The sequence below is a fragment of the Ursus maritimus genome, unplaced genomic scaffold, assembly GCF_017311325.1.
Source record: "Ursus maritimus isolate PB19 unplaced genomic scaffold, ASM1731132v1 scaffold_15, whole genome shotgun sequence".
NCBI classification, from domain to species: domain Eukaryota; kingdom Metazoa; phylum Chordata; class Mammalia; order Carnivora; family Ursidae; genus Ursus; species Ursus maritimus.
Window position 1 is genome coordinate 33,981,747 of NW_024423897.1, and position 20,182 is coordinate 34,001,928.

Consider the following 20,182-nt stretch of genomic DNA (forward strand, 5'->3'; position numbering starts at 1 on the left):
CCAGTGGCTCACTCTTAACTGTGACTAGCAGCCAGGGATAACCAGATGGTTGAGAAAGGGGGAACAGAAACCAGAAGAAATTACAGAGAACAGATTCAGTGTAGGGAAACAAATTTAAAACAGGAAACAAAACTATCCTCTCATAGTTGAGATACACTGTATTTATTGAAAGGACCTGATGTTATTAAAAAAAGAACAGTCAGAAGATAGGTAAGAACTCATCAAAATTAAAAATGTTATCAAAGAAAATTTTAAAGAATTAAATAGAAGATAGGGAAATTAAATGGGAGATACAGAAATTCTTCCCCAAAATAGACAAATGCAGAGGAGAAAATTGAAGTAAAAAGATGAGGAAGTTGGAGTACAGGGAGACCTGTGCTGTCATGCTTCACAGGAGTTCTGTTGAGGGGTGGGGGGAATGGAAGGGAATTACCAAAGAAAGAGTGTAGGAATACTTCCCAGAAAAAGACCAGGATACACAGTAAAAGCACCCATTTAGTACGCAGTAAGATAAATAGAAAAAAAATCTACAAGGTAGGTTGTCATGAATTTCCTGAGCACCTGATACATAAAGAATAAGTCCCAGAAACAGGAAAGTCGCTCAGGTGCACGGCCGCAGGAATGAAAGGGGCCTCGGACTTCTCAACACAGCAGATGCTGGAAGATAGCACAGCTGTGTCTCCAAGACACTGAGCGAAAATCCTTTTCAACCTAAAAGTCTGTGCTAGGTCAGTGGCAGCCATTGTGAGAGCAGAATGAAGGCATTTTCAGACTCTAGAGCTGCAGATACTTCCTTCCCTGAGTCCCCTTCGCAGGCGGTGGTTCTAGAATGGTGGGTCAGCCTGAGGAAGCAGGTGGGACAGGGCGGTCCAGGAGGGCGGGAGCTGGGAAGGCCTCTGTCTAGAGCGGATACCTGGGGAGGGAGCCCTGAGGGGACGTGGGCTGCGGATGGGCGGCCAGTCAGGGCACTGGGATGTTGTTGCGTCGGGCCGTGTGGAAAATGGCATTGAATATTCACAGGAGGATGTGGGAGGAATTAGGAATTGGTACATCAAGGAAATGAGGGAAAAACGTCATTAAAACAGCAGAAAAATAAGAAGGGAAGCATGAGCAGGGATCCATACTTACATGATCACGGTAACATCGACACTGAATTTCCCAAACGCTGCGGTGTGTCTGTGTGAGTGATGTGGGATGGGAGGGAGAGGGGGTGCCGAGAACCAAAGCTTCCCCTTCTCCGTAGGCCATGCATACATAATGTCTGAAAGGTTTAAACCCTGGCACTGCCAGTGTGAGTTTCTTTCAGAAAACGGAAGTAAATACCCCGAGAACAGACCACGTGGTTGGCAGGGCAGGTGCGAGCAGGGAGCTACTGCTCTGTGTTGGCCGCTTGGTACTGTTCAGTTTCTCCAACTACCGTCTTCCATTATTTTGATTAAGACTTTAAAACAATAGTTTAAACAATTCTTCGTACTTCTTTCGAAATGATTCAAAGGCTTCCTGGCTAGCGGCTCATTCGAGAACTCCGGCGAGCTGCCTCTCTTGCCCAGCTGCTCGGAGTGAGCACGTAGCGAGGTGCGCTCTTCTCCCTCGGGTCTCACTCCACTCAGGCAGGATGGGCCCTAGTTACGGCGACCCTGCCCCAGCGGGGGGTGCTGCGCCCACGTGCCCTGGGGAAGAGAAGGGACTTTTACTGATTATCTGCCACATGCCAGGATTATTCTAGAGAATGTATGAAAACGTCACACAGCCCGGGGAGGTAAGCATGATCGTCTGTTTCACGCTTAGAGAAACTCAAGTTCAGAGTAATTTCAATATTACGGCCAGACCACGTGGCTACTAACTGGCAGAGATGGGACTTGAACATGGGTCTGGCTGACTCCAGAGGCCCTGGCCTTGAGGGTGGCCAGCAACCTCTCACTTGAGAGGGATGTGAGTGGAACAGGGGTGAATAACTAGGTCTTTAAAAAATGGTGTAGAGATCGGTAATAGTAATCTTCCCTTGAAAAATAGGTCGGTCTGACATAAAGGTTAAGAATATTACTGACCTGTCCCAGAAGACACTGAGAATTGCTGCTCTTCAGGGTAAAACAAGTTACCACCTGGTCTTGCGAGCCTATACAGATGGCGGCATGGGCCCGGAGAAGAGCATGTTTGTGGTGACGAAGGAAAATTGTAAGTCCGTTACTGCCGTTGGGATTCTTTCTGTACTTCAACGCATAAGGTTTTAGCAAGTTTTGTTTATGTAGGAATCCCCTTTTTTAAAGTTTCATGTGTTGCATGTTTATAGCGGGTGGCCAGCAGTGTGAAAAGGCCACGAGATGACTTCATATTTATTCCCGTCAGTTATTTGAAGCTATTTCCTAAGAGTACTTAAGAAATTTATGCATGAAGGATACATCTTAAGTCCAGAGTTCTGTGTTCATGTTGAATCTATATAAAGCTGACCCACTTTAACTTTTTTTTTTTAAAGATTTTATTTATTTGAGAGAGCAGGTGTGCAGGCGGAGGGGCAGAGGGAGAGGGAAAGAAAGAATCTCAAGCAGACTCCCCACTGAGCTGGGAGCCCGATGTGGGGCTCGATCTCACAACCCCGAGATCATGACCTGAGCCGAAATCAAGAGTCGGACCCTCATCCGACTGAGCCACCCAGGTGCTCCCCACTTGAATGTTTTTTTGCCCTATTCTAAATGTGATTTTTAACATATCCAGGGAGGAGTGAAAGAAATAACCTTTAAAAAACTGTAAACCCTGGCATTCACAAATTTGAGATGGAGAGTCGGGAAGATGGGCTTGACTGTCCGCAGTGAAGAGCTTGAGTTGGATCATGGCATATTGTCTAGCCCCAAGTTGGACTTCACACACACTCTTAAAAAAAGCACCACGAGGAGATGGTTCTCGGCTGGGGGAGGTTCTGCCTCCTAGGGGATGCTTGGCAACGGCTGGTGACAGTTTTGGATCTCAGAACTGTGGGGCGCTACTGGGTGGGTAGAAGCCCAGGGATGCTGCCAACCTTCCTGCAGTGCGCAGGGTAGCCCCGCACACAAGGAAGAAGAACCCGGTCTCACCTGTCAGTAGCGCTCAGCCCGGTTCTAAAGAATTTAAGTATTAGTGTAAAAATTATTAAAATGCTTGAAGGTCATATTTTAATAGTTTTTCAGTGTCCCTGGAGCAGTTAGGATTTTTTTTTCTTTAATCTGTCAACTTATGCATCTTCTAATATGGATTTACTGTGTACGTGCTGCTTAAAATAGTGATTTGAATATATCCAATATTCTCTTTTTGCAGCTGTGGGATTAATTATTGCCATTCTCATCCCAGTGGCGGTGGCTGTCATTGTGGGAGTGGTAACGAGTATCCTTTGCTATCGGAAACGAGAATGGTAATGGTACCCGCGTTTCCTCTTCCTGTTGTGTTCTGAAGAGCATGACTGTTCAGTTCATGAGTGAAGAAATAAGTACTTGGTTGAAACTAGTTGACAAAAAATGTTGGCTTAGTCTGAATTAATATTGGTCTTAATATTAAGAATTATTGAAAGGTTTTTAAAGTAATGAAGTAAAAGGTAAATTTTTTCCTGCTGTATTAATGATTTAAAATAATAGATGTACTAAAAATACTTACAGGCATAAATAGGGCAATAGCTATATGCCAGATTAATGATGAGGATCACACTTGTCCTGATGACCTATTTAGAAAATATTGTCATTTATTCATTTATTTAGCAAATATGAATGCCTCCTCCTGCGTGAAGAGTGATCCTTGTAGACGTAGAGCATAGTGGGGAAAGGTGGACATTAAACCCGTAGTCATCAGTAAATACGTGCTTACAAAGTGTGTGTACCCGGAAGGTCACTGGGCACCATGAGGGGAGTAACAGGGGAACCGTGTCACTGAGGTGGTTGACCACGTCTTCCCTGTGGGAGCTCCGTTTGAGCAGAGTCCCACCAGGTGAGGAGAGGAGAAAGAGTGTTCCAGGGAGAGAGAATAGCTCCTGTGAGGGCCCAGGAATTGGAAAGAGCTTGGTCATCAAGAGACAGTGAGAAGAACTGTGTGTCTGAGTGAAGCTAGAGAGGCAGGAGGTCAGGTGAGGTCCTGAGGGGAGGTGGTGAGCCGGGACTCAGTGGGAGAGAATACCTCACGGTCAGCTGCCAGGAGCTGTCCTGGGCCGGGCTTGGGGCAGACGGCAGCGTTCACGCATAGATGGCCCTCACTGGCATTAAAAATGCCCTCCTTTACACCAAAGAGGAGAATGTATTCTAGTAATCCTGGCTTACGAGTTAACATAATAATAGTTTAGAACCGTAGAATACCCTGTTTTGGTGACCATATTCTCATTACCAAAAATCACATTTTAAAAATGATTTTAATACAAAAGATTAAAAAAAATGCTAGGGCATTTCAGACTTAAAGTTTTTTTTTTTTCTGCAGGAATTTCAAATACTAAACTTTTTAACAGCTGTACATATGATATGGCACTGAGCAAATCTCCTTTTTGTTTGCATTTCAGTTTTGCTCATGAAAAATGAGCTCTGGTTTTCCCCTCAGAGTCCAGACCCCGTTAGGAGCCGTGGAGATAATGCAAATACGCTCCCGAAGTGCCGGACCTGCGTGGTCCCGTCCGCACTGTGGACATTCAGTTAGACGAGCAGTGCCTCTGTGGTACTTCTGACCTGAGAGCACAGTCACCATTTGAATCCTTTGCTTTCCGTTTTCATAGGATTCATAAGCTGTTCTAGAAATAGAAGTACTGCTGTAGTTTCCAGATAGGAGCCTCTGAGTGGGTTGTACAGGAGCTTAGTGAATGGTCACACGAGAAATGATCTGGCATTGTTGTCTCAGACGTTCACCGAGGCGTCCTGTGAAGTGTCAGAATAAGCCCAGTGATTTGCTAACTTGTTTGTTGTCTGATTGGTAATCGTATATATTAAATGTACTTAATCATCTTTATTTAAAGGATTAAAGAAACCTTCTACCCTGATATTCCAAATCCAGAAAACTGTAAAGCTCTACAGTTTCAAAAGAGTGTCTGTGAGGTAACCCCTTCCTTTCTTATGTTTGTCTTTTAGTACTGGCTTCCTTTTTTTTTAGTCTTTTGTGAGAAGTTTTTAACATGCAAATATCATCCAGCGGGAATGTACTGAGCAAAGAGCATCTTTAACATGTGCTGAACTGCTGCACTGATGAACCTTAGCGTGTTTTTACTATGCTCTCTTTTCCACTGCTGTTGATAGCCGGGGACGTATCGATATGTGACAAAGTAACTGTGTTCTACTGCGCACTACAGAACAGCAGAGGCACATTTTAATAAGTAGCTGTGCGAAAACTACGTCAGATAATGCCGCTTTTTGTGGGAAGGGCATTGTGGCAGCTGTTAGCGCTCTTCTTAATGATTGCTTTATAATTTGTTTCTAGGGGAACAGTGCTCTCAAGACATTGGAAATGAATCCTTGTACCCCAAATAATGTTGAGGTTCTGGAAACTCGCTCAGCACTTCCGAAAATAGAAGACACAGAAATAATCTCTCCCGTAGCCGAGCGCCCAGAAGAAAGCTCTGATGCAGAACCCGAGAACCACGTGGTCGTGTCCTACTGCCCCCCTGTCATTGAGGAGGAAACGCCGAACCCGGGCGCGGATGAGGCCGGAGGGACCTCTCAGGTCGTTTACATTGATATCCAGTCTATGTACCAGCCTCAGGCGAAACCAGAGGAGGAACAAGAAAACGACCCTGTGGGGGGCGCCGGCTATAAGCCACAAATGCACCTGCCCGTCCCTGCTGCCGTGGAAGACCTCGTCGCAGAGGACGACTTCGATAAAAGTGCAGGCTACAGACCTCAGGCAGATGTAACTACTTGGAACTTAGTATCTCCAGACTCTCCCCGATCCACAGACAGCAACAGTGAAATTGTCTCTTTCGGAAGCCCCTGCTCCATTAACTCCCGACAATTTTTGATTCCTCCTAAAGATGAAGACTCTCCGAAATCAAATGGGGGCGGGTGGTCCTTTACAAACTTCTTTCAGAACAAACCCAACGACTAACAGTCACCGTGTCACTTCAGTCTGCCATCTCAGTAAGCTCTCCGTCCTGGCGTTCCCGGGCCAGCACTGGGCATCTTGGAGGGATCCTGTGAAGTATTGTTAGCGAGGGGGACCTCACTGCGCGCAAGTCACACTCCCAAGTGTTCATGTGCTTTTAATGTAGTCTCACAGCCCAAGCAGAGAACTCAGAAATTCAGTCCATGCAACTCAAGTTTGGAAGCGATCTGTGATTGGAGCCAAAGAATTCTCTCGTGCTCTACCTTCGGGAAGCACTTCATGGCTAATACTGTCCGGTCCGTCCATGCAAAACGAATCCCCAGGCACGTGTTCTGTTCTGCTAATGGTTTTCTTGTACGGATACTTTATGGAATTGCAAGCCAACTTACAGGCGCGGGAGAAAAATGTCGAACTAACATGATGTTTGTTTGCCTGACACTTGCTCCATTCGAGATGAAAACCAAGCACAGATTTCAAAACTTTCAACATTAGTCTCCTCTATCCACAGCACTTACAAAAAATTAATATAATTTCTGATGTAGTGACAGCTATTTAGTGTTTTGTTTGATAAAGTATGCTGATTTCTGTGCCTACTGTATAATGGTTATCAAACAGTTTTCTCAGGGGTACAAACTTTGAAAATGAGCGTGACACTGACCAGCCCAAATTAGGATCATGTCTGGCTTTAGGAGGTTTTGCAAACCTTTCCCTTACTCTGTAGCTTGCGTGCAAACTTCCCTTATTGCCGTTGGTTGCCCTGATATTTAAAACCGAAATTTGTAAGACTGGAGATCTGAGTTTTGGGTTTTTTTTTTTTTAAATCTGTTTTTTTTTTTGTGACACAGTGTCAGTTTTATAAAGACAGGAGCAAATCCAATATTACCGATAAACCTAGAAGTGCAGTGATTGACTATCTGAACTCACTGCATTCGCTCTGTGTGCAGTTCTGAGTGGCTGCAGGGCCCCCCGAGAGCGCCATGTCGCGGAGCCCCGGTCCCCTGGGCAGTGGTGATCTTTGACACCTCATAGCGAAGGTTCCTCCTGATCAGGCATTTTGGCAGCTTCTCCTTGTGAGATGATCGTCAGTCTAGACTATTTGATCCAGTCCTCAAATTTTTAAATCTAAAACTAAAAAGACAATGTTTCCTATGGGAACAGTTCCTCAAGGGCTGTTCCGCACAAAGTCGGTGAGACTCCGTGGGTGTCTTCACAGCCTCATCTGCCCGGCCTACGTGATGTCTAGAATGAATGTGGTTTTTGGAAAAGCGGAGTGAAAAACTAAAAAGCGTATCTTACATTTCCCCTACCCCCAGGTCATCTATATATTTTTGTCTTTTGATAGTTAAGGCAAAGTACCAGAAAAATTGAAATATCCGAATACATCGAGATGTGCCTGGTTTTGTTTTGTCTTGTTTTTTCTTTTTTTAATCATCTGAGGTTCTGTGATTATAATGGATTTTTTTTTCTAGGTCCTCATGTTTCTTTGTAAAAACCATGTCATGGAAAAAAGCCACAGGGTGACAAGGGGCAAAATCCATTTGGGTACTCTGTGAATCCTGATTTTAATTGCTAGAATTCAACTTCATGAAATATGGACACATGGAATGAAACAGAGCTAACGACGTATGCATTTAGTGTATGTTAAAACCATGTAATAGCTCCTAGAGATTTTCAGCCATGAAAGATGTCTCCAGCCAGAGCCGTCCCTGACCGTTTGCTGCTCTCATTTATCCTCTTGAGCTCCTCTCCTCAGCTTGCACCCCGGACACTCAGACCTGGGGCTGCCCGCATTCCCTGCCGAAGCTTGTCCTTTCCATCCCCCTCCTGTCCCCAGCTCCTGCCTCGTTCCCCATTAAAACCAGTGGATCCTGTACTTCATCTCTTTAGGATAAGTGTTGGCTAGGGTGAAAGTTGATTGGTCTGAGCTACACTAAACTGAGAACAGGGAAAAGGCCAGAAGCGACTGCTGGATCTCTGCCATCAGTATATGTGCATTGCAGCTGTGGCCATCTGGATCGGTGCCCTTTCTAACCTATATAATGACTCATCTACTTGGCTCACAGTGAATGTCACTGGGCTCTTGAGTCCTTTCACCCTCGCCAAGACTCCGGTGCTTTGCCTGCACGAGGAAGGGTCAGAGTGCACCCCACCTCTCCCCTGGCGCTGGAGTTCCGTGCACAGTGATCGCGGGGTGGATGGGAAGCGGAGCAACTGTTAACTGGGCAAGCTCTTTATAACCTGCCATGTGTCCCGAAGTATGTGGTTTAGGGCTGAGCCAAAGCAGGAGTGAAACGGAACTAATGATGTATGCGTTTAGTCATTACCGCCCCGCCCCCGCCGCCCTACCTGGGCATGTGCGGCAGCCTAACACGGAGAGAAGACACTGCCCTTTGTCACATATCCGGTTGCTTGTGGCACTGGAGACCCTGGGAGATGTGCACTGCTTGTCAATGCCGGGACCGTGCTCGAGTGTGAAAAGCAGTCTTGCCGTTGGTCCCGCTCTGTCCAGCCGTTTTAGCTCCTCTCCCTGGGGGAGGGGAAACTAAAGGCTAGTCGGAAGGGGGGGCTAGATGTGTTCCCTTCAGCCCTTCCTGACAGGCAAAATAATTGGGAGATCCCTCTTTCCTCAACTAAGGCCTAGTCATTGGTTAGAAAACTCTTAAGAATCTGAACTCAGTTATGCCCCACTATGTCTGCTTAATAGTCGTCCGTATTAGGACACATTTTCCTATCCCGTACAAGCCAGTTCACTTACAAACCAGTTTCAGGTCAAGCTTCCCTTGTGAGGAATGGCGATTCTGGTGGTCATCATGACTGCATTTCTCTTGTGAGTGGCCCTCCTAGATAAACAGTATGTAGTATAAACATATTCTTAGAAGACTTAGCTAGAATTTCGACACTAGATAGAGCTCGTACGTTATGTACTGCATGGATCAGTACCCATATCCAGTTGAAATCATCAGCGTGTGGAACTGTAGAAGCCTGGATTGGAGATTGTGGCCCTGGGTATCCGGATGGTTGTGTGTTCCTGTGCTTAGGTGATAGAGATGCTGTGTTCCTACAGCTTAGACTCTGAAGCAGCCATTCACGGGAAGGGTTAAGGGCAAAAGGATCAGCCTCGTTTTCCATACCAGCATTACTTTCGCGGCTCATGGATCTGAAGGACTGGATCTAGAACATCGAGTACTATTGCGCTGAGAAACTGTGGTAAAAGTCTCACTGTTCAAGCTCCAGGCAACTTGTATTCTTGTTGGAAATCATTAGTCCTGTAATTTGTCCTCATACAGTCCATGTAAAAACATGACAGTCCTTTCTGCATTTGAATAATTAGATGTAGGTTAGTGAAGGAGACTAGGGAATGTTTTCTTCCAAGAGGAATTTGAAATCAGTTTTATGGCATTTTGAAATTAAAGTACTCCCTAACATAGCAAAATGCAGAAAATGTTATCTCAAATTTTTTGACTGCTCAGGCACATAATCTGATAAGACTTTTTTTTTTTTTTTTGTATTTACTCTAGAGCAATTTTTACTGTTTTCTGTTTTGAACCATTTAAAATTTGCATACCTTTTATAAAATGCCCTTTTTTCTTATCTGGAAAGTCTATCTGGAAAGTCTTATCTGGAAAGGCATCCCAGAAGTCCATTGTGAGATCATTAGCTAATTTCAAAACAACTAAACAACTAGGTACATGGTGGAAATTCAACGAGTGATTGTTTATTGACTGAGTCCCATTCCAGAATGTGTACATTAAATGGTTTTCACGAAGGGTGGTTTGTACCAGCATCTAGCCTGTGTAGACCCAAGACTATTGGCTGAAAGATTCAGATCTACTCAGGGTAGCTCCAGTTTGAGCGAAAACTTGGGACAGACTCGGGCGAAAGCCTCGCTAGATCTCCTCTCCCTGCCTCATTGCGAGGTTCTGTAGCGTCTTTGTTTGATGGGTACAAACCTTGGGATGCGTTTGTACCAACCAGCATTGTTCCAGCAAAGCAACAAGACATTGGTGTGTGAGCTTAACTATTAATAGAAGGACTCCTTCATTCTCTTGATAAACTACTTCTTCAGAGCATTTATTTTAAATTGGTATTTCCCGCTGAAACAAAATTCCATGGTATCCTGCCCGTCTTACCTTTTATATCCAGAAGAAAATTTTTCACAGAAAATGATTTTCTAAACTTACTGGAAATGCTTCCTTTAGACATGAGCTTAGAATATCATTGGAAATCACTTGGAGTAAAGGTGGTCTGTTTATGTCTGATTATGTACCCGGGCTATTAATATTTAAACCTCTTATTTTCGATAGAATGGTGAGATTTTTATTTTCAGTTTGTGCTTTGTCTTAACTATTACATGATCATATTCATGCCAGTCATAATACGAGTGAGCTATTTTTAATGCCTGTATGGAGGATTAAGAACAGCATTCAGTTAATTGATAATGTCAGGCTTTATTGTGTGTGGTCAAATTCCACGGGATGTGATTTTATCTAGAATATATTCAAATTCTTAGAATTATGATACTGAGTTATGACAGGTTTGTTATTTTTAACCATGAGTAGTGCTTGTTTCTCCCTGTATTAAGAATGTTAATATTTTGGATTATAAGTGTCCAAGTTGTAGACAGAATTTACCTATGCAAGATAGACTCTGTGCAACATTTTTATGAAAATTTAAAGTAGTGTTTTAAGAGGGGAACCTTCTGAATGTTCTCATCTACAAGTGCCTAGCTGAAGAACCATAGAAACAATAAATTCAAAATCTCTCAAATAAGTAAGCTATCACTGATTGAATATTAACCAAATACAAAACAGTAATAACTTACATTACTTTTTGATTGTTATAACTGAACGCCCTAAAAACTTAGAGATGTGATGGGAGAAATGAGTATTTCATTGATAAGGAAATTAATTTGTGTTACATTTACATATATTTTCTAAGATTTCCTTTGCAGTAGCCACTCAGAACTTTAAAAAGCCAAACAGCGAACAACATAGATCTTACGCTGCCCTTAAGCCAAAAATACTTGGTATACCTGGTTGAATGGCTTATTTAAATGTATTGAATTTCCTTACACATTTAAAATGTACTTCCCTTCAGAATTATTCCATTTTAAAAATGGGTCACTTTCAATTTCTGAACTTACTGTTCCTCCTAAACATTCCATTATATTAGAAAGATTTATAGGTGGTAATAACAATTTTCACTGAAACATGGACAAGTTAGCTGTTAGGTTTAACATTAGTCTGTTGGCAATTGATCATAGAAAACAATACTAAATAATGATTTTCATTAAAAAATTTCAAATATTCAGCCCCTAGTTTGGTTCCAAAACTTTTTCCTGTTATTTATGATACACCCTTCTATTTAATTTTTTCCTTCCGACATAATGTTTTGGGAAAAGGTGACTATGTTATGAATAGTTGAAGACAAAACACAATAAGAAACCCCTACTCAGTTCGTCGTTGTGGAGGGTGGGTATTCTGTGCCGCCTGGGCATTTGTGCGTTCCTATAATGTTCTCAGAAAGGAGCCTGGCTTTTCCTTAAATACATTTCAATTCAGAATTGCTTGGAAAAGATTGGCCTGGATAGAAAGACATCCAAAATTTGAGATGGTACCACCTTACAAGCATGTCCAAAGGTTGAAAATCATTTAAAAATACTCAACTGTCCCAAAGGAATGTGTTGCCGTTTCTTCTCTCTCACTAGTTGGCCTCAAGCCAGAGGTTGTCTTCATGTTTAGGAAATTGCCATTTTTTTACTCTCAAAATTGCATTATAGTGAATTACTGTTTACAAAATACACATACTGTGAACAGACAGAAGTTTTTGTCTTTTATAAGGTTGTCTGTAGAATGAGTGTCTTTTTAAAAGGGCTGTTATATGTTAAATATTTTCAGTTTTGTTTTTTTTTTATAAATACTAGTAACTGTTTACTAATTTTGTTTGGTCAGGTGTGTGCCAATGTAGCTGAAAGATAGGGAGAAACTGCACGTCCACAACTGGTCCCGTTTTCGTTTCTTGAAAAGTTACCACTACAGACTTTTTTTTTTAACCCGAATTATCATTTGTGATGTTCTGTACCTAAAATGATGCTTAATCGTTGTATAAGGAAACCTTTAAATACACACATAGAGGAAGCAAAGTATAGATTGCAGTATATTGGTGTGATTCAGTCTGATTCCCAGAATTCCGAGTTTAATGTGGAATAGAACAACTCCACTTAACAGAGATGACAACTGAAGTATTTCCTGCCTTGTGAAAATTTGGAGATTATGTTGCTGTTAGAATGGAAAATTTGAACAGTTTATATCATCATATAATTTCAGAATTTAGTTTCCATATCTTTTGGAGAACATGGTTATATTAAGAACATAGAATATAAGTAACCTATTACTAAGACACCTTAAACATAAAACTAGTATGCTTGGCTGTTAACTCTAAAGATGTTATGTTTGTTTTTAAAATGCATGTATTTAACAATTTTATCATAGTATTGTCATGGAAAAATAAATATATTTTCTTACAACTTACACTGATGGATTTGGGCATTACTGTTGTTTTTTCTCCTGTTTTAAGCGCTTAGGAAAAAGTAGCCTCTGCTTTGTTATTGTTAATACTTCTGTTAATTCTCATAAGAATTACGGTGGTTTATGAAGCAATCACACAGGGCTCTAACTAAATTTTTAATACTTTTATACATTGGTATGCCATTGACAGAATCTTCCATATGTTCTACTAAATCTATATTCCATGTCCCAGAGAAGTTAGCATAGAAATAATCAAAAAGTGGGAATCCAACATCATAAAACAAAAAATGAGTACTGGTCCTGAAGGTATGTTTTTTATTTTGTGGGTTTTTTTTTTTTTTTAAGATTTTTATCTATCTGACAGAGACAGCCACCGAGAGAGGGAACACAAACAGGAGGAGTGAGTGTATGGTTTTTAATTTTTTTCCTCTGAAGACAACCTAAACATTTCTGGAGATTCTGGGAATATAACAAAATCAGTTTAATTTCAAGTCCCTGAATTTGGAAGCACAGTCATTAATTCAGCAAAACCTCAGTAATTTTAAAGTATGAAGTGATCGTAAGTAGCATTTCTTAAGGGGAGAAATTAAGTCTTCAGTCCTGTGGAGCCTGTGCTTTACCCAGAGTCAGGACTAAAATGTGAATGGGCTACAATTTAACCTGAAGAAACTGTAGACCAATCTGGAATTAGTTGTGAAGCACATGTTCAAATTTAAGGCCTAGAAAAGCACATACATATGATCTGTCCTCTGGGGAGGTGTCCATGCATAATTTGTTTCCCAGATGGTGGATTCTGGAGCCAAAATGTATAGACCATCCACCCCAGGAACTTTGAAAAGGTCAGAAGGAGAGGAATGGTAGAAGTATTAGGGGAAAGGAAAGGAGAGCTGTATGAATTTGTTCTTTACGGTATTCAGCGTCACTAAAATGTTAGTTTACAAACTCAAGTTCTTTACAAAAGAGCTGTGTAAGAATTAGGTTTGAATGGCCTATAAATTTGATCCATTACCCTTCCCCTGGAGTGACTAACAGAAAAATGGAATTACGAGTATTTATTCGGTCTCTGGGAACCAGCGAAGTTGATTTAACAAGACCGGTCTTGAACTGATTTGGATTAAGTTGGAGTGGATTTTATCCCGGAGTGATTCGCCTCAGATTAAAGAGGCAGGAAGAGCTTCTGAGGAGGACTCCGGTAAGAACCGGGAGGAGGAAGCCGTGTTAGGGGAGTGCGAGCGCAGTGCACCGGCCGCTCCTCCGTCCCCGCAACTTGCCAAAGGCGAGACGAGCAGAGGCCCAGCTCAGAGGGAATCGGTCTCCCCAGGCCCAGCGCTTTCTCACTGCCGTGGAAACATGTCTTCGCTGCAGACAGCCTTCCAAGGCTGGAGCCAGGCCTCAGCTTCCTGTCCCTGGACGTGCTCGCACACACCCTCGCGCACCTTGCGCGGGGCGGGCTCTGATTCCAGAGGCCAGGCCAGGGCCGGAAGCAGCGAGCAGCGAGACCCCGCACCCTCCCAATCCCAGATCGCCCGGGAACCAGCCGCCAACAGCACACACCCTGCACAAATGGGCCTGGAGTCCAATCTTCTGTTCCGTCGGTGGCTCCTTGCCTTTGCTGTGGCGGCAGATGGGGGGTGGGGGGGATTTCCAGTGAGGCCAGGTGGCTGCCCCCTTGCCCGGGCTGCGCGGGCCTGGCTCCCGGCCACCTTCACCACCTAGTCCGCACCCCCCACCCCACCCCGCCCCAGGGAGTCGGCCAACCTCTCAGTCTCCTCGGCTCAAAATGGTGGGGCTTGAGGACCTCTTTTTGCAAAGGGTTGGGAGGATTCCGGATAGTGTATGCGACGCTCCCAACAGGGTAGATGTGGCGTTGTTACCCGTGCCTCTGCCCTTCCAGAAACCTCAGGAATGCCTCTGGCTTTCTGACCAGCACCTTCCAGGTGTAAATACCTTAAACTCGGGTCAGATGCACCTGAGGTCACATCCCACGGTCACCCAGACGGGTGTTCCATGGCAAGAGCCTGTTCCACCCTCTGACATGCTGGACTCGACCTCTCTTCAGCTGGTAACCTTCTCCACCCTCACGTCTCAGGCTAAGCATGGCTGGCTCAGAGAAGTCTCTCCCAGTGCCTCAGCACCCCCACCTCTCCGTGCACCCCGCCTCCGTGCAGCTCCCCCCACCTCTCCAAGCACCGAGCACAATTCCAACGCTTTCTTTGACACAGAAATTGAGGGGCATCTCGGTTACCGCTGCAGCCACAGGACAAGTGCCTGGTACGGATTCTTGAACTAACTGGACCTTGAAAACTAACTGGACCAACGCATGGCTTACTGTCCCTGGGTGTAAGAACTCCCTTATCGTACAGAGAGGTGGTCCCCCTGGGGACCGGTGTCCAGCCACGGAAAGACAAGGGATCCTCGTTGACCCGCATGCCTCAGACAAGGAACGGAGGCTCCCTGTGGTGGCCTGGGACGCTCCTTCCCAGGTCGGCGGGGGGAGGCTTCGTTCACCCGAGGGGCGCAAGGATTCGTTGCCTGCAGTTACGCTTTGCTCTCCCTCAAGGAAATTGCCTTCATCCTCGTATCTCTTTGACAACCGCACGTAAAGGATAAATAGGCTTTACCGAAGTGACCGCAGGTGCGGGCCCTCCTCCTACCACCGTCCGCCAACACCTGCACCTCCTCCCCGCTTCGAAATTGGTGTCGTTCTTAGTCTGCATGACTACGTTGTCCGTTTCTGTCCCCACCTCTCTTCCCCCCCAGCTGCATAGCTGCTTCTCCAGAAGACAGGCCTTGCGTCACCTCTCAGACATCGACTAGGTGGGGCAGGGAGGTCCTGGTAAGTTCCCCCGGCCACTCCTGGCCGTAGCCTCCTGCTCCACCCAGGGCCTGACACATCTCTTCTCTACAACCAAAACTTTCTTCTCTCAGGTCAGGTGGCCGCAAAGAGCTGGGCCTGGGGTGCCAGGTGCCTCCAAGCTTACGGCCTTAGGGTTCGGGCCGGGGGTGGGGGGGGTGGGGGGGGGTGGGGGGGTATTATTCCTCCCAGCGCCCAGTGAGGACTCTGGTGGGCGTGGCCTGTGTCACGTGTCCATCCCTGGGGGCGGTCACGTGGCCGGACAGAGGTTCTGTTCACAGGCCACTTGTACAAAAACCACACATTCCGAGTCAGGAGGATCAGTCCCCCAAAAGAAGAGGGGTGATATTCCGAGTGAACAAAACAATATCCACTACAGGCTCACTAAACTAGAAAATAAAGAAAAGGAAAAAATCACACTACTTTCTTTTACAGCATTAGCTATTTTTAACACTTTTCCTGTTACCCTTTCAGATATTTTTCCTATGTGAATGTGTATATATAAATATTTGCACATTTCCATATATATATATACATGTGCGTATATATGAGGGTTACATTGTATATTCTGTTTTCAAACCTGATTCTTCAACGTATTTTTGAAAATCTTTTCATATCACTAGAATATTGATATGGCATTGTTGTTTCAGGGCTGTATAACACTCTAGTGTATGGATCTATTATTTAAATTTCCTATTCCTTATTCCTTATTGAATTCCTTCATTTTATTCATTTATAAAAGTGTTGATACTTTTCATTAAGTAATGGATGACTTTAAAAGCCAGACAGATGTTTGGCGTTGATTTGGTTGGGACTATAAACCAGCACCCGAGCTTCCTCACTGCTCCTTCCCTACACTAGGAGCCGTTGACACGCTCTACTCACGCGCTCTGCAATCGACTTTTCTATGCCATAAAATGTGGTCTTTTTCCTACCAACTGACTAACGGAGATTCCATCCGAATGCCGAGTTCTGCTCACATGTACTTCCTCTAAGATGACGGGGTGGCCAGCAGGAGCTGGGAGTGGGGACTGCTGCGGGCTCATGCTGGGTGGCCTCTGGAGGAGGCAGCGGCCAGGCTCAGCCTCAGCCAGTCCTCAGGGCACCCACACCAACAGCCGAACTCCATCCTGGGCCCTCAGCCATGGGGAAGGGTCCCTAGGCCCAAGGGAAACAGGACTTTCAGGAACAAGAACAGGGGTTTTGACATATGTTGATGCTCCTGGGAATAGAAGTCCCTTTATCCTGGGAGCCTTTGACTCCTAGCGCGGGGAAGGAGCAGACGGTGACACGTTCTTCAGTGGGAGACACAGGATGACATCGGGGTGTCTTAGGCAAACAAGTCTGGTTTCCGGCGAAGTACTGCGCGGGGGCGCACAGCGCGGTACTGAGGGTTGATGAGCTGTGGTAGGCAGAATTCCAAGATGGTCCCCACGACTCTCGGCCCCTGCTGCACAGGCCTGCTGCCATCCCACTCCCTGGGGTGCGAGCCCCACCCGTGAAGGAGACGCGATGTCACTGTCATGATGAGGTGACTCATCACTTGACTTGTGTTAATAAAAAGGAAGATCATCCGGGGTGGGCCTGGCCTAATCAAGAGCTCTAGCAGGAGCGACCGGGCCTTGCAGTCGTCTCTGCGGACTTGGAAGGAGCGGGTGGCCCGTGAGCACGCCCGACGAGGCCACAGCCCCAGCCGACACCTGGATTTCAGGAGCCGTCCTCTCTATCCTTCATCTTCTCCCCCGTGTCTCATCCCGGGGTTGGATCCCCCATAGCGCACCCTCAGTAACCGCTCACGCACTGAATGTGTGCTGGCGCGTGTCTGTGAAGGGGGCGCCAAAGCAGCCCTCGTGAGGACCCAGCTCATTCTGCCTCCTTCCATCCTAACAGCCCCAAAGCCCCTGAACAAACCGCAAGGGCTTCAGGCTGCCGGGCCAGACGCAGTCATGTCACCGTGAAGAAGACGCCAACACTCGGCAAATCATTTTAGCTCCCCAGCCCTGTCTGAGGGGCTAGATCGGCCATCACTCAGCTTGGTTGTAGCTACGTGGCCCGGGCAACCCGTGGGCCCATTTTTTGCTCTATTTGATAGTCCACCTTGTCACACCCACGCTCCCCCGGGTGCCCTGAGAGCTGAAGTCCACTGGGAACACAGGACCTCTGCGGCCGGGGCCAGGTCTCCTCCAGGCTCCCTCGGTCTGACAGCTCCCTCCCCTGGCCTCTGCCTTCCTGAAGCCCATTTCCTAACAGGGCTTTCCGCAGCTCAGCCCCTGGCCGGGTGCCTGTTATTTTGTTGCTAAATGAGGATAGTTGAGCAAATTTCTTGAGCTCCCCTGGCCTGCCTTCTCAGAGACATTGCAACCCAAGTCGTCTTGTAGCTAAGACAAAGCTACAGCTCTTGCTGGGAGACGGGCAGCCGGGACACTGGGCGGGTCAGACCCTGTGCTTAGAGACTTCCAAGCCTTTGTAAACCACTTGGCCCTTGAGCAGGTCAGCGAGACGAAGACAAATAGAAAGCAGCCACCTCATCCCAAAGACTGAGACATAGTGTTCCTCTCACATCCTTCCAGGAAAAGGCAAGTGCTCCAGGAGCCGTGCACTTTCTAGGACCAAAGATGTCTCCGCAAGGGCCGGCAAGAAGAGGAGGAGTGGCAGGGAGTTTCTTCTGCTGCCTGTCCTGCACTCTCGGTTCTTGGCTTGGCCGGGGCTAGGCAAGGGCCCAGGGGAGCACGCTGCTGCTTGGAAATAGTTTGCAACAACCCCCCTGAGTTCTGGAGGTTATTTGTGGAGGGGAAGGCGAGGGAGAGAAGGGAAAACACTTCAAACCCAGACCTCATCACATGCTGTGGGTCCCCGAATCCCATTCCGACGGAATGGCTGGTGTTTCTGTTTCCAGAGTCCTTGAGATAAGAGAACTTTGGAAGAAGGCAGACTTGGAGCTCTGACGAGAAACCGGCAAGCAGACACTTGGGTACTGGCCTCTGTCCACATCCCCTTACCCACAGGCCTATGCTGCCCGTCACAGCCAACGTGAGGAAGGCCCAAAAGGCCACCGAACAATCCTGGGGTCCTTGGGCCGGTCGCGTCTGACTGCAGGCCGGGAAAAGGGGTGGGAAAGTTCCATAAGGAAGCATCATGGCTGTGTCCTCATGGTAGGACCACGGCAAGTCGCCCGGTCTTTCTGGCCAGCTTCTGTCTTCCCAAGCCCAACAGGCCATGCCATCTGCTCTGGCCGCCATCAAAGGAAGGCTCTTATTAAGCTTGAACATGTGATCGTGGGGCTGGAGCGTAGTGACTCACCGGGGCTACCCCAGAAGCCAGTCCATGCGGTTGCCTGAATGTAGCCACCTGTAAAGCTGGAACTTCCGAACCACAGCCTGGAACTTCCACCAAGACCCGCCGGCTCTGATGCCTGCAGACCTCGGGCCTCGCGGCCGCACTGCACCCAAGCAGGACCCTTCTACTTCCTGCTTTGTTTCGTGTGCTGTAAGATACCCAGTGAGGGCCAGGGAGTGACCCCCGCTCTCCATCTGGGGAAAAGGCACTCGGGCGTGGGCTTTAGCGCCTCAAATCCCTTGTGTGGCATTCTGATGGGGATGCCTTTCCTGCCTTTGAGAAGCTCGTCGCACACCCGGACCGGCAAGGGCTGGGCTGGTGCGGTTCGCACCCCACCCCGCCTCCATGCCCACGGGCTGCACTGGGCTGGGGCGGGAAGAGGCCAGAAAGGGAACGGGACGGTTAATGCTTTGTCCAGACCTCTCTCCTCAAAGATCGTCTTTCTCCTCGGAGCTGGAATTCTCTGCCTTTGTTTTCCCCCAGCAGCTGGGCCTCTGCAGGCTGCCCCTGGCGTTTCCCTCCCAAGGAGGAACAGCCTTCAGGGGCAGGGGGTTGGCCGTCAGAGCTGAGATGGGCTGGGAGCCGCTCCTACTCCCCATTCTTCTTCCTTTGGGAACTCTCAGTGCTAAAAACAAGCTTTCTGAGAACCATATTTTTCTGGGTTAAAGGTGAAAAATGCAGCATTTCCTCCAAGTGGAAAGTGCCGGGCCTGCCAGCTCCGGGCACATTTCCGAGATCCTTCCTCCCACTCAGGGAGGAGGCAGCTCGCTTGCAAGGGGGAGAAGCAATGAGGTGGGTGGTGAAGGGAAGGCGAGGAGGGAAGTCGGAAGGAAAGCACCGGTTACTCTGCAGCCCCGGCAGCTCGCGTCCGGCAGCCCGAGGCCTGTTTGTGTTGGCTCAGGCCTGGGGGCTGGAACGGGACCGGGTCTGGAAGTGAAGAGCAAATAAGAGGGTGGGAGAGCCGGGCAGCCGTTCAGAGTGGTGCCCGTCGGCCAGGGGTCATCAAGCTGCCACTCACGGGCTTCTGGGACAGTGAGGGGACAAAGAAGACCCCACGGACCTTCCTGAGAGAAATCCCGCAACCAGGCGTAGAGGAAGCGTGTGGTTGTGAAAGTCAGTTTTAATAGGAACGGCAGAACACCCCTGTCCTCACCCCCCGCCCGCCCCCTCAGCCAACCTCGCTTAGGGCACATGGAAGTCTGGGAGATTTTCTCCGATCCTGACCATGGCACAAAAGGTGGTTTTCAGGAACCCGGGCTTCACGACAGCCCTCCTGGGCAGGACAGGGATTGCTTGAACCCCCGACCTCCCTGGCTACCCAAACTTCTCTCGGGACCCCAGGGCCCAGGCAACTTCTTCAGTATTCTTTCAACAGAGCCACTCCCCAAAAACTATCCTGTCCCCCTGCTAGTCCCCCTCCTCAGAATAACAG

General features: G+C 46.9%; 1 protein-coding gene across 1 annotated transcript in view; it reads left to right on the forward strand.

Annotated features, from left to right (window-relative positions):
- The window catches only part of LIFR (LIF receptor subunit alpha), a 51,020-nt gene extending 38,457 nt beyond the window's left edge, over positions 1-12,563 (forward strand). Inside the window, exons 16-19 of the mRNA XM_008692620.2 lie at positions 2,014-2,175; positions 3,289-3,382; positions 4,955-5,033; positions 5,413-12,563. Coding sequence (XP_008690842.2) covers positions 2,014-2,175; positions 3,289-3,382; positions 4,955-5,033; positions 5,413-6,036 — 959 coding nt within the window. The 3' untranslated portion in view covers positions 6,037-12,563. The remainder of the gene's footprint in view (positions 1-2,013; positions 2,176-3,288; positions 3,383-4,954; positions 5,034-5,412) is intronic.
- Positions 12,564-20,182: the final 7,619 nt, after the last annotated feature.